Source organism: Salvelinus alpinus, chromosome 2 (genome assembly GCF_045679555.1).
Source record: "Salvelinus alpinus chromosome 2, SLU_Salpinus.1, whole genome shotgun sequence".
NCBI classification, from domain to species: domain Eukaryota; kingdom Metazoa; phylum Chordata; class Actinopteri; order Salmoniformes; family Salmonidae; genus Salvelinus; species Salvelinus alpinus.
Window position 1 is genome coordinate 71,491,859 of NC_092087.1, and position 14,566 is coordinate 71,506,424.

The 14,566-nt window shown below is 42.9% G+C and overlaps 1 protein-coding gene across 1 annotated transcript; it reads left to right on the forward strand.

Annotated features, from left to right (window-relative positions):
- The first annotated feature begins 861 nt into the window (after positions 1 to 861).
- LOC139541266 (uncharacterized) lies at positions 862 to 10,556 on the forward strand. The gene is made up of 7 exons (XM_071345726.1): positions 862 to 1,525; positions 1,610 to 1,617; positions 1,667 to 1,820; positions 1,967 to 3,075; positions 8,838 to 8,994; positions 9,133 to 9,946; positions 10,304 to 10,556. The coding sequence occupies exons 1-7, from the start codon at positions 930 to 932 to the stop codon at positions 10,496 to 10,498; spliced, it is 3,033 nt and encodes a 1,010-aa protein (XP_071201827.1). The 5' UTR covers positions 862 to 929; the 3' UTR covers positions 10,499 to 10,556.
- Positions 10,557 to 14,566: the final 4,010 nt, after the last annotated feature.

Consider the following 14,566-nt stretch of genomic DNA (forward strand, 5'->3'; position numbering starts at 1 on the left):
TGGTGGACCATTCTTGATATACATGGGAAGCTGTTGACCGTGAAAAAACGATCAGTGTTGCAGTTCTTGACACAAAACGGTGCGCCTAGCAACTATTACCATACCCAGTTCAAATGCACTTACATTTTTTTGTCTTGCCCTTTCACTCTCTGAATGGCACACATACACAATCCATATCTCAATTGTCTCAAGGCTTAAAAATCCTTCTTTAACCTGTCTCCTCCCCTTTATCTACACTAATCGAAGTGGATTTAACAAGTGACATCAATAAGGGATCATAGCTTTCACCTTGATTCACCTGTTCAGGCGATGTCATGGAAAGAGCAGGTGTTCTTAATGTTTAGTATAATCAGTGTATAAGTTGTATTCTTGAAGAATCAATGGGTATATATCATTAATTTAGAAGTCCAAAAATGTATGTAGCAACTAAGGATTCTAGCTTTAACTTACACTGCTAGAAATATTTGTATTAACATAATAACAATGATAACACAATTACTATTGCTTGTGGTAGCTATGAGCATCTGAGCACCTCGCCCCCTGATCTCAACAGCATCCCTATTGGCTGAGATTTGACCCGAGCCACAGTGCCTTAGCCCTTACCAGGGAGCAAAATCAAAATGGCTGAAGATCACAAAGTCTTGGTAGTAAGAAACATTGGCTTGAGGGATATAAAAAGGAATGAAGGTGGAACACATCTCAGACTCATTTATATTGTTTCATTTTAAATGGTTAGCCTAAGTTGACTGAAATCCATCTGCAAGATTCAGTGCATTAAGGTATATATTAGTTGATCATTGATATTCTGGGACCAGATCTGTGTAGTAGGTGATTAGTAAAGTCGTTTTACTGTACTTCAATAGAGAACCTGTAAAGTACTTTGAGACAGAAAGCCTTCCTAAACTGCATCTTCTTATTTCTCAGAGGAAATGAGAGAGTTATTGGGCCAATACATCTCAGACACCCTCAGCTATGTCTACACAGTGAAGGAATTCTGTGACAGGCATCCAAGGTGGATCCTGCAGAGAAAGGAGGAACAATCCAAGATGAAGAACATCAAGGAAATGTCAGACAGAATCGATCTTAAATTCAGCCGAGTCTTGAATGCAGAAGACAAGACCAAGGCATTAGGAGAGTTCACGAAAGACTATCTGACCCAGGTGACTGCAAACCGTAGGCTTAAGGAGCTGGAGAAGGAGCTGGAAGCTGTACTGAAGGACACTCTCAATGGGCTGGAGGAGCTGGACTGCTTCATGGATGCTGTGGAGAGGCTGGTGGTCACCTCTCTGTTTGTATTTGCTGATGAAAACCGGTTGTGTCCTCTGCCTCAGGGGAGGGAACAAGCAAGTGTCCGAGCTGTCATCACCTCCGCTAGAATGGCCTGTCCTCTCCTCATCCACTTTAAGAGGGACGCATCGGCCTTCTTTTCCCCATGCCTCCTCAATGTGGAGGTGCTGCACGTATACTTGGAAAATTACATGAACATCTCTGAGCAGCTGTGTGAGAGAATGGGATTGGGAAAAACGTAAGTCATTTATCAGTTTAAATGATTTAACACAATATTCAAATCAAATGATCTATCCTTTTTTTTCTCTCTGTATGGTTTCAGACATACCAGTAAGATACTTTATATTATTATGTAACATTATAGCAACTTTTGCTGCAGCTGAAAAGTTCTTTATATTGTTTTTTATTATCCTTATTAGAAAAACATTTTGCAGAGAGAAGAATGACAACTTGATGAGTGACACCAGCCCTGAAGTGAATGAAAAGTCCATGCAGAACATGTTTAACCATTTGCGGCATTTGAGTGATATCAGGTAAACCTTTCCAGTTTTGTTTTATGTTACATTTGCAAATACTAGCTTACTATAACACTGAGGGCACACATTTCTGATCATTCATCGATTCCAGCTACATGTTTCAATGTCTCTCATGAAAAAGTGGAATATGTTCCTCCTGCTAGGATGGACCAGCACCTCAGACTGACGTTCCTGTTCCAGGAGTCTGCCCTGCGCTTCATTGGTCTGTTCAGTCAGTGCCACTCCAGAATGCTGGACTTTATAAAAGAGCTGGAAAGGAGAGCTGGCAAACTAGATAATATGAAGAAAGGGGGTTATATCTCCAGTGTGGTAGGCAGTGCAGTGGGGGCAACAGGAGGGGCTCTGACCATCGCAGGCCTTTGTCTTGCCCCTGTTACTGCTGGGCTGTCACTGGGGCTCACCATCGCAGGGATTGGAATGGGTGTGACCAGTGGGGTCAACAGTCTAACCACCGGTGTTACAAAGGTGGTGTTTAAAAGCTACCAAAACAAGAAAGCCAATACAATCTTTCAATGTTTCATGGAGGACATGCAAAGACTCCATGGTAGTCTGGAGAAGGTGGCCAGCAACATTTGCCCTTTGGAGCCGAAGGTGGTGGCATTAGTGGTTGGGAAGAATATAGGCAAAGGTGGTGCGAGTTTAGGAAAGAAGATCAATGGCATAGTAAAAAATACCTCTGCAATAGAGGCCTTAATGGGAAAAGGCGTGGTTATAGGTGCAGGCAAGGTGGGACTCCAAGAGGGCAAAACATTTGCTGCAGATTTACCTGACATTGGGATGTTGGCCCAAGGCACTCCACTCGCCCTCTCTAGGACATTAAGGCGATGCGCCGTGGCCTCAAATGCCCTGTTCATTGGCCTGGACATCATCACTATCTGTAAAGACAGTGTCAGCCTCGCCAAAGGCAGCAAGAGCAAGAGATCCCAGCTCATCCGAGCCAGAGCAGCACTGTGGCGCACAGAGATCGACTCATGTCAGAGGATCCATGACTCACTGTGCCGAGGCATCTGGAGGTTCAGAAAGAGTCAGAGAATCCTGGAGAAAGCCTTTTACCTTGTGAAGGAGTTTGAAAGTCTAGAGCCGCTTGTGCAGATGGGACTAATGGAGCAGCCTGAGGATGATATAGAAACTCTGGTGCAGCCTATGGAGGAGACGAGACTCCTGGGGCAGCCTATGGAGGAGACGAGACTCCTGGGGCAGCCTATGGAGGAGACGAGACTCCTGGGGCAGCCTATGGAGGAGATAGAAAAAGGTACAAAAGTCGTTAAATTGATTTGCCCTTAAACATGTCACATACTGTACACAGCAGATGTTGAATGATATTATGTGCATGTATCAGCAAAAATACTCAAGCTTCTAAGTCTTTGAATTTCACAAAGCGGGCATTGCCATTGGTTAATTAATTGCTTTTCCATTAAAAATCCCTGTCTCTAGGTTTTTGCGACTGGATGTGGCATTTCGGCATGGTGTTGTTGCTGTTGCTGTTAGCATATGTATGGGCTGAGAACATTTATAAGTAGAAATTGAGAAAATTACGAAGCCAAGACACCTGCCATTTGGACTGCATTGTTTCCTGTGCATCACTTCCTGTACGACCTAATTGCTTAACATGTAGATTTGAAATGATTACTGTGCATGGTTTTAAAGTTACTTGGACTTGAGAATAGAAGAGAACATATTTTTTTCTTAAATGTATTTATGATTATTACCATTTTTATTCAAACCACCCCTTTATCTGGGCGGTGTTCATGTTGTCGAATAGTCAGATCTAAATATTCTAAATGTATTATATAGAAGAAACAGGCCTCTCTGACATGTCAAATAATGACTCACTATCTTTCAGCAACATTAGTACTTGTACCAACTGAGCGTAGCTGTTCTGCGTCAGATTCTAGAACTTGTCACACTGTACATTGATGTAGTGTAACAATTTTAAAATAGTTTCAAAAGAGTTACATCCACATTACATTGTTGTGAAAATCTAATAGGCCTACATAGTTATTTCAACATGGTTATTCTACTTCTGAATTGTATAGGCATATACTGCCCTCTAGTGTCTTTCAGTGTCTTTTACTCATGTGACATGTCTTGCTGTTATTGATTGTTACTCACTTCAGTTAAGATATGTGCAGATAAAAGTGCATTATTTTCTACTTTAGCAATGTTTAAATATCCATACAGAGTTGAACTGCAGAACTCCAGAGATTTTCAGAAACAGTGATACCCTCACCGCTTACAGAAGATTAATGTAGCCCTACAACTATTTTGATTCACAACTTTATAATATGAAAACGGTAAAATAGCTGCAATACACCTGCTATGATTTAGCAGATTAACTTGTGCAGAAATCTATTAACCAGATCGATCTTTTCAATATGGTGTCATTTTCATAGCCTAAGTGCTTTGTGACAAGGATCGATGAGTTGTGCGTCCCAAGATGCCGTTCTGCACACCACTGCACCGTTATTTGCCTGTTTGTGGCCAGCCTGTTAGCTTGCACGATTCAAGCTGCTTTCGCCCACAGGACTGCCGCTGACTGGATGTTTTTTGTTTGTCGCACCATTCTCAGTAAACCCTAGACATTGTCTTGCGTGAAAAGCAGAGAAGGGCGGCCATTTCTGAAATACTCGATCTGGCGTGCCTGGCACTGACGATCATACCACACACAGTCACTTAGGTCACTTGTTTTACCATTTCTAACGTTCAATCAAACAGTAACTGAATGCCTCAATGCCTGTCTGTCTGCTTTATATAGCAAGCCACGGCCACATGAGTTACTGTCTGTAGGCACAATCTTTTTTTCTTGAACATCGGTGTACCTAAAAACTGTCCAGTAAGTGTATGTTACAGGTGTAATTACAGAGCTGGGTCTAAAAAACTGTCCAGTAAGTGTATGTTACAGGTGTAATTACAGAGCTGGATCTAAAAAACTGGCCAGTAAGTGTATGTTACAGGTGTAATTACAGAGCTGGGTCTAAGCTGGGTCTGTAGGCACAATCTTTTTTTCTTGAACATCGGTGTACCTAAAAACTGTCCAGTAAGTGTATGTTACAGGTGTAATTACAGAGCTGGATCTAAAAAACTGTCCAGTAAGTGTATGTTACAGGTGTAATTACAGAGCTGGATCTAAAAAACTGGCCAGTAAGTGTATGTTACAGGTGTAATTACAGAGCTGGGTCTAAAAAACTGGCCAGTAAGTGTATGTTACAGGTGTAATTACAGAGCTGGGTCTAAAAAACTGGCCAGTAAGTGTATGTTACAGGTGTAATTACAGAGCTGGGTCTAAAACAACTGGCCCTACATTACAGTACAGTATTAAACCTTCCTCCCCTTATAGATTTGCATGACAAGAAGACAAATAATGATTATTTCTGAGATTGTCATTAATGCCTATTATTGAACCAATCAACAATTGAATCCCTTTTAAATCACAACAGTGGCGACAGAAACGGCAATAAAATGTAGTAAGTCCAGATTTAATATAATATTATCCCATCCTAAAAGCCAATTTTATATTATTTTCCACAGTTTTTCCAGAACATAATTTTAAAGTTGTTGATAAGTGTCGCCCTGACCATAGAGAGCCTTGTTATTCTCTCTTTTGGTTAGGTCGGGGTGTGACTACGGTGGTGTTCCTATCTAGGTTAAGTATTTCTATGTTGGCCTGGTATGGTTCCCAATCAGAGGCAGCTGTTTATCGTTGTCTTTGATTGGGGATCATATTTAGGCAGCCATTTCCCCACTGGTTTTTGTGGGATCTTGTTTTTGTTTAGTTGCCTGTGAGCACGGCATTTGCTGCACGTTTCGTGTGCTGTTTATTGTTTTTGTGAGTTTCATCTGAATAAACATCAGTAGTTTTCCATCACCCAGGATTTCTCCATGCTACTCTGTGCATATTACAGGACTTCTCATCAGTCAAGAGAGGCCTTGAGTTATTGGGAGTACACATTCCTACAGTCCACTAAATAATTACACTCTTCAAATAGACAAAGAGCTTGACCCTAACACTACTTTCAGTCTCTAAGGACATAAAAACAATATATTCATACTAAGGATTTAATGATAATAAACAGTAATATAAAACAGTCATTTACAATCTATCTTATAAATAAAACAGTCATTTACAATCTATTCCTTTAGCTTTGTCTAGTAAAGACAAAGCTAAAGGAAAGTATCACCCTTATTGTGTGAATTAATCAGATGATGGCATTACAAAGCTGTCTTTTAATATACCAAATTCCTAAAGTCTCTACACCACTACCGGTGTCAAACTTTGTAAAGTCCTAAAGTGCTGTCACGCCCTGACATTAGAGATCATTTTATGTCTCTATTTGGTTTGGTCAGGGTGTGATTTGGGGTGGGTATTCTATGTTCTATTATTTGTATTTCTATGTTTTGGTTCTCAATCAGGGACAGCTGTCTAGCGTTGTCTCTGATTGAGAACAATACTTAGGTAGCCCTTTTTCCCACCTGTCTTTGTGGGAAGTTAACTTTGTTTGTGGCACTTAGCCTTAAGCTTCACGGTTTGTTTTGTAGTTTGTATTGTTTTGTTTGGCGTCTTTTCTAAATAAAAGAACATGTACGCTCAACACGCTGCACCTTGGTCCACTTCTGTTGACGGCCGTGACAGAACTTCCCACCACAAACGGACCAAGCAGCATGGTAAGGAGGAGCAGCGTGTTCAGGATTCATGGACTTGGGAGGAAATCCTGGACGGGAAAGGACCCTGGAGGCAGGCTGGGGAATATCGCCGTCCGAAAGAGGAACTGGAAGCAGCTAAAGCTGAGCGGCGGCGATATGAGGAGGCTAACCATCGAAGCCTCCAGTGATGATCCATGGCACGAAGCCTCCAGTGATGATCCATGGCACGAAGCCTCCAGTGATGATCCATGGCACGAAGCCTCCAGTGATGATCCATGGCAAGAAGTCTCCAGTGATGATCCATGGCACGAAGCCTCCAGTGATGATCCATGGCACGAAGCCTCCAGTGATGATCCATGGCACGAAGCCTCCAGTGATGATCCATGGCACGAAGCCTCCAGTGATGATCCATGGCACGAAGCCTCCAGTGATGATCCATGGCAAGAAGCCTCCAGTGACGATCCATGGCAAGAAGCCTCCAGCGACGATCCATGGCACGAAGCCCCCAGCGACGTTCTCCGGTCCGGAGCCCCCAGCGACGGTCCCCGGTCCGGGGCCCCCAGCGACGGTCCCCAGTCCGGGGCCCGCTACGAGGGTCCCCAGTCCGGGGTCGGCGACGAGGGTGCCACCAAAGTGGGGTGAGCCAGTGGTGGAGCGGGGTCTGCGTCCCGCACCTGAGCCGCCACCGCGGATAGATGCCCACCCAGACCCTCCCCTATAGGTTCAGGTTTTGCGGCCGGAGTCCGCACCTTTGGGGGGGGGTACTGTCACGCCCTGACCTTAGAGATCCTTTTTATGTCTCTATGTCTCTACTTTGTTTGGTCAGGGTGTGATTTGGGGTGGGTATTTTATGTTCTATTATTTGTATTTCTATGTTTTGGGTAGGGTTCTCAATCAGGGACAGCTGTCTAGCGTTGTCGCTGATTGAGAACCATACTTAGGTAGCCCTTTTTCCCACCTGTCTTTGTGGGAAGTTAACTTTGTTTGTGGCACTTAAGCTTAAGCTTCACGGTTTGTTTTGTAGTTTGTATTGTTTTGTTCGGCGTCTTTTCTAAATAAAAGAACATGTACGCTGCACCTTGGTCCACTTCTGTTGACGGCTGTGACAGGTGCTCTCAAAGTATGACAGAAACACCTGGGTATTTGCACTCTGTTTTTTAGTTTGTAAAAATAACTAACTAGTTTCTTAGTTTGTAAAATGTTTGCTTTTCAATGAAAGACATATGTGGCATGGTAATTAACATAAGTACCAGAGCCAACTACAAATGTGCATGTGTCTGCTCAAACGGTCAGAAACAGACTCCATGAGGGTGGTATGAGGGCCCGACGTCCACAGGTGTGGGTTGTGCTTACAGCCCAACACCGTGCAGGACGTTTGGCATTCGCCAGAGAACACCAAGATTGGCAAATTCGCCACTGGCGCCCTGTGCTCTTCACAGATGAAAGCAGGTTCACACTGAGCACATGAGCACATGTGACAGACGTGACAGAGTCTGGAGACGCCGTGGAGAACGTTCTGCTGCCTGCAACATCCTCCAGCATGACCGGTTGGCGGTGGGTCAGTCATGGTGTGGGATGGCATTTCTTTGTCGGGCCGCACAGCCCTCCATGTGCTCGCCAGAGGTAGCCTGACTGCCATTAGGTACCGAGATGAGATCCTCAGAGCCCTTGTGAGACCATATGCTGACACATGCACATTTGTGGCCTGCTGGAGGTCATTTTGCAGGGCTCTGGCAGTGCTCCTCCTGCTCAAAGGCGGAGGTAGCGGTCCTGCTGCTGGGTTGTTGCCCTCCTACGGCCTCCTCCACGTCTCCTGATGTACTGGCCTGTCTCCTGGTAGCGCCTCCATGCTCTGGACACTACGCTGACAGACACAGCAAACCTTCTTGCCACAGCTCGCATTGATGTGCCATCCTGGATGAGCTGCACTACCTGAGCCACTTGTGTGGGTTGTAGACTCCGTCTCATGCTACCACTAGAGTGAGAGCACCGCCAGCATTCAAAAGTGACCAAAACATCAGCCAGGAAGCATAGGAACTGAGAAGTGGTCTGTGGTCACCACCTGCAGAATCACTCCTTTATTGGGGGTGTCTGGCTAATTGCCTATAATTTCCACCTTTTGTCTATTCCATTTGCACAACAGCATGTGAAATTTATTTTCAATCAGTGTTGCTTCCTAAGTGGACAGTTTGATTTCACAGAAGTGTGATTGACTTGGAGTTACATTGTGTTGTTTAAGTGTTCCCTTTATTTTTTTGAGCAGTGTATAACGTAAGTGCTCTGAAAGAGATTGAACCATGTTACATGTATGCTCCCTCTTGTTGCTGAATAAATATTTTATAAATAACACTTTTTATATCTATTTCTCATTAGAAAATCATTTTGTGGAGAGAAGTCTGACAAAATCATCATTAGAAAACAATTTTGCAGAGAAGAATGAGAAGAATGACAACTTGATGATTGACACTGACGTGAATGAAAGGTCCATGCAGAACATGTTTAACCATTTGTGCCATTTGAGTGATATCAGGTAAACCTTTCCAGTTCTGTTTTATGTTACAAATACTAGCTTACTAACACTGAGGGCACACATTTCTAATCATTCATCGATTCCAGCTACATGTTTCAATGTCTCTGATGAAAAAGTGGAATATGTTCCTCAAGCTAGGATGAACCAGCACCTCAGACTGACGTTCCTGTTCCAGGACTCTGCCCTGGGCTTCATTGGTCTGTTCAGTCAGCGCCACTCCAGAATGCTGGACTTTCTAATAGAGTTGGAAAAGAGAGCTGTCAAACCTGAAGAGATGAAGTTTGGGTCTGATATCTCCAGTGTGGCAGGCAGTGCAGTGGGGGCAACAGGAGGGACTCTGACCATAGCAGGCCTTTGTCTTGCCCCTGTGACTGCTGGGCTGTCACTGGGACTCACCATCGCAGGGCTTAGAATAGGTGTGACCAGTGGTGTCAACAGTCTAACCACCGGTGTCACAGAGATCATGTTTAACAGATACCACAGTAAGAAAGCCAATACAGTCTTTCAAAATTTCATAGAGGACATGCAAATACTCTGGGGGAGTATAGAGAAGGTGGCCAGCAGAATTCTTCCTGTTGTGCGGCATAACAGGCAGGCATTAATGGTTGCGGTGATTATCGGAAAAGGTGGTGCGAGTTTAGGAAAGAAGATTAATGCCATAGTGAAAAATACCTCTGCAATAGAGACCTTAAAGGGAAAAGGTGTGGTCATGGGTGCAGGCAAGGTGGGACTCCAAGAGGGCAAAAAACTTGCTGCAGATTTACCTGACATTGGGATGTTGGCACAAGGCACTCCACTCACCCTATCTAAGACATTAAGGCGATGTAACGTGGCCTCAAATGCCCTATTCATTGGCCTGGACATCATCAATATCTGTAAAGACAGTGTCAGCCTCGCCAAAGTCAGCAAGAGATCCCAGCTCATCCGAGCCAGAGCAGCATTGTGGCGCACTGTCACGATTGTCGTTGGGAGAAGGAGAGGAGGACCAAGGTGCAGCATGGTAAGTGTTCATATTTTTAATAAAACAACTGAACACTGAACAAAACAACAAAAAACGACAAACGAACAGTCCTGTAAGGTGACGAAAAACACTAAACAGAAAATAATCACCCACAACTCAAAATGGGAAAACAGGCTACCTAAGTATGGCTCTCAATCAGAGACAACGATAGACAGCTGCCTCTGATTGAGAACCATACCAGGCCAAACACATAGAAAAGGAAAACCTAGACCTACAACATAGAATACCCACCCACATCACACCCTGACCAAACTAAAAATAGAAACATACAAAGCAATCTACGGTCAGGGCGTGACACGCACAGAGATCAACTCATGTCAGAGGATCCATGACTCACTGTGCCGAGGCATCTGGAGGTTCAGAAAGAGTCAGAGAATCCTGGAGAAAGCCTTTTACCTCGTGGGGGAGATAGAGACTCTGGAGTCACCTTTGGAGAAGATGGGACTCCTGGAGCCACCTGTAAAGGAGACAGAAAAAGGTTAAAAAAATTAGTTAAATGCTTTTGCCCTCAAACTGCCACTTAGATAGGGTTTCAAAAAGTCCCGGAAGCGGATGCGACGTAATGACAATGGACCTACATGTATACAGTCTCTTCACTCTGTCCAGCTCACTATCACAGAAAGAAAAGCTAGACAGTCAGGGAGCATCGAAAATTCCAAAAACATAGGACTATTTCAATGTGGCCCTCAGACTTCGTTAAAGACTCAATGTGGCCCAGGGAGGAAAATTTGTTTTTCACCCCTGCTTTACAGCAATGTTGAGTAATATTATTTGCGTGCATTAGCAAGAAACCTAGTTCCACTGAGTCCTACTTTCACAAAACTGACATTGCTATTGGTTAATTCATTGCTTTTCCTTTGTCTCTAGGTTTTTGCAGCTGGATACGAGCATGGTGTTGCGATTGCTGTTAGCATGTGAAATGGAGAAAATGAAGCCTGTGCATCGCTTCTCCTAGTTTTCTTTGTGTGGATTTTAAGATTACTGTGGATTGGTTAATAACATTTATAATTATTATGATATGAAGTTACTCAGATTTATGAATTGAAGAGAACTACATTTTTATCAATATGCACTTTATCACGTTTCAGGTAAGACCCAGATGCAGACAACGTCGAAGTAACAACAGTTTATTAATCCAACAGGGGCAGGCAAAAGACAGGTCAAGGGCAGGCAGAGGTCAGTAATCCAGATAGGTGGGGCAAAGGTACAGGACGGCAGACAGGCTCAGTGTCAGGGTAGGAAGAGGTCAGTAATCCAGATAGGTGTGGCAAAGGTACAGGATGGCAGGCAGGCTCAGGGTCAGGGCAGGCAGAAAAGGTCACCACCGGGAAAACAGGAACAATTGAGAGACAGGAACAGAGGGAAAAACGCTGGTAGGCTTGATGAAACAAAACGAACTGGCAACAGACAAACAGAGAACACAGGTATAAATAAACCGTGGATAATGGGGAAGATGAGCGACACCTGGTGGGGGGTGAAGACAATCACAAAGACAGGTGAAACAGATCAGAGTGTGACACATTTAAGATAATTACAACTTGATTCAAACTGACCTTTTATGGGCTGCGTTCACCAGGGCACAACATTGTGGAACATTCTGATAGAAATATAGTATGTATAACAAACACACGTCTCTAACATGTAGAATCTGAAATGCCTATCTACAGTGCCTTCAGAAAGTATTCATACTTCTTGACTTATTCCACATTTACAGCCTGAATTCAAAATGGATAGATCTGTTTCTCACCCATCTACACACAATACCCCATAATGACAAAGTGAAAACATGTTTTTAGAAATGTTTGAAATACAGAAGTCTCCTTTACACAAGTATTCACACCCCTTTGCTATGACACTTCAAATTGAGCTCAGGTGCATCCAATTTCCTTTGATCATCCTTGAGACGTCACTACAACTTGATTGGAGTCCACCTGTGGCCAATTCAATTGTTTGGACATGATTTAGAAAGAAACACACCTGTCTATATAAAGGTCCCACAGTTGACAGTGCATGTCAGAGCAGAAACTATTCCATGAATTCCAAGGAACTGTCTGTAGATTGCTGAGATATAATTGTGATGAGGCATATATCTGTGAAAGGGTATAAAACAATTTCTAGAGTGTTGAAAGTTTTCCAAGAGCACAGTGGTCTCCACCATTGGGAAATGGGAAAAATATGGAACTACCCAGACGCTGCCAAGAGCTGGCCGTCCAAACAAACTGAGCAAGAAGGACCTAGGTCAGAGAGGTGACCAAGAACCCAATGACCACTACAGAGTGCTATGGCTGAGATGGGAGAACCTGCCAGAAGGACAACAGTCTCTACAGCATTTTACCAATCTGGGCTTTATGGGACATTGGCCAGATGGAAGCCATTCCTGAGAAAAAGGCACACGACAGCACCCCTAGATTTGGCAAAAAGGCATGTAAAAGAGGCAAAAGATTCTGTGGTCTGATGAGACAAAAATTGAACTATTTGGCCAATACGCAAAGTGCTACGTCTGGAGAAAACCAGGCACAACTCATCACCCGTCTAACACCATCCCTACCGTGAAGCATGGTGGTGGCAGAATCATGCTATGGGGATGCTTTTTCAGTGGCAGGGACAAGTAGACTGGTAAGGATAGAGGGAACAATAAATGGAGCCAAATACAGGCAAATCCTTGATGAGAACCTGCTTCAGAGTGCAAATGACCTCAGACCAGGGAAAAGATTTATGTTCCTACAGGACAATGACCCCAAGCATACAGCTAAAGCAATGCTGGAATGACTTCAGAACAAGTTTATGAAAGTCCTTGAGTGGCCCAGACAAAGGCCTTACTTGAATACCATTGAACATCTGTGGAAAGACTTGAAGATTGCTGTTCACTGTCACTCCCCATCTAATTTAACAGAGCTTGAAAAAGGAAGGAAGAATGAGCAAAATCCCCAAATCCAGATGTGCAAAGCTGATGCATACATACCCAAGACGACTTAAAGTTGTAATCGCCACCAAAGATGTTCTACAAAGTATTGACTCAGGTGTGTGAATACTTATGTAAATGAGATATTTCTGTACTTAATTTTCAATAAAGGTGTAAATAATTTGTTTAAAATAAAATCACTTTGTCATTATGGGTTATTGTGTGTAGATGGGTAAAATGAATACTTCATCAATTTTGAATCCACGCTGTAACACAAAGTGGAATAGGTCAAGGGGTGTGAATACTTTCTGAAGGCACTGTATCTGTGACAATACTAGTTGTACCAATTGAATGTGGCTGTTCTAGGCCAGATTCTAGAACTTGTCACTGTACTCTAATGTTGATGTAGTGTAACAATTTGATTGTTTCAAAAGAGTTTCATCCGCATTATATTGTTGATCAAATCTAATACACAGTAAATTCAGCATGGTAATTCCATGTCTGAATCTCCTGAATTATATTAGGTATGTACTGCCCTCTAGTGTCTTTTTGAATACTTACATGACAGGTCTTGCTGTTATTGAGTGTTATTCGTGGAAGAGAAGATATGTGCCGATAAAAGTGCATTATTTTCTAGTTAAGTAATGTGTAAATATCCATATTGAGTTCAAGTGCATGATTTAACAATTACTTTATAAAAATAAATGTGAATACCGTATCTGTAATTGTCTCCCTGAGATTGGTTTTAATCTATTGCACACAGGAATGTGGTGTTGGCTAAAAACAAATAAAATAAACAAAGAACTAGGATGTATGATGGCATTAACTCAGAATTGGGGTGTTATCTGTTGAATGTGTGTGTGTATGTGCTCGTGTGCGTGCCTGCGTCCGTGTGAGTGTCAGATTATTGACCCCTTCTCAGCTGGATTCCATTGTCTATTTGGTGGGCACCAGCACACAGAGCACTTGTATGAGGAAGAAAGGAGATTATTGGAGCATAATAATATGATGAGCAGGGAAGTTTCAGGGGCCTCCACATTGGGATGCTGCTATATTCAGTTCAGTTCTTACTGGGGTTGACATTTGGATCAGTCTGAATACAAGGTTGGAGTCGATTCTATTACAACTCAATAGATTCAAGACATTGATATTCAATATATCTATATATTGGAAATGTGCCTATCATTCCAATTTGGAGAGAGTGGACATCAAATGCACAGAATTACAGTTAACTCTAACATTTGTGGCACCCTTACAAAATGGCTAATCATATTTTAAACTAATACAATTGCTCAGAGAAATACATTTTTAACAAGTAATACAGTTTATTCTCAAAGAAATAGGTGTCACATTTTTTGGGGTGGTGACTATAAATAGGACTAACCTATAGAATTGTAGGATATGGTGTCAAATGTTTTATTTTATTTTATTTAACCTTTATTTAACTAGGCAAGTCAGTTAAGAATAAATTCTTATTTACAATGACGGTCTACCCTAACCCGGACGACGATGGGTCAATTGTGCGCCGCCCTATGGGACTCCCAATCACGACCGGTTGTGATACAGCCTGGAATCAAACCAGTGTCTGTAGTGATGCATCTAGCACTAAGATGCAGTGCCTTGGACCACGGTGCCACTCGGGAGCCCCC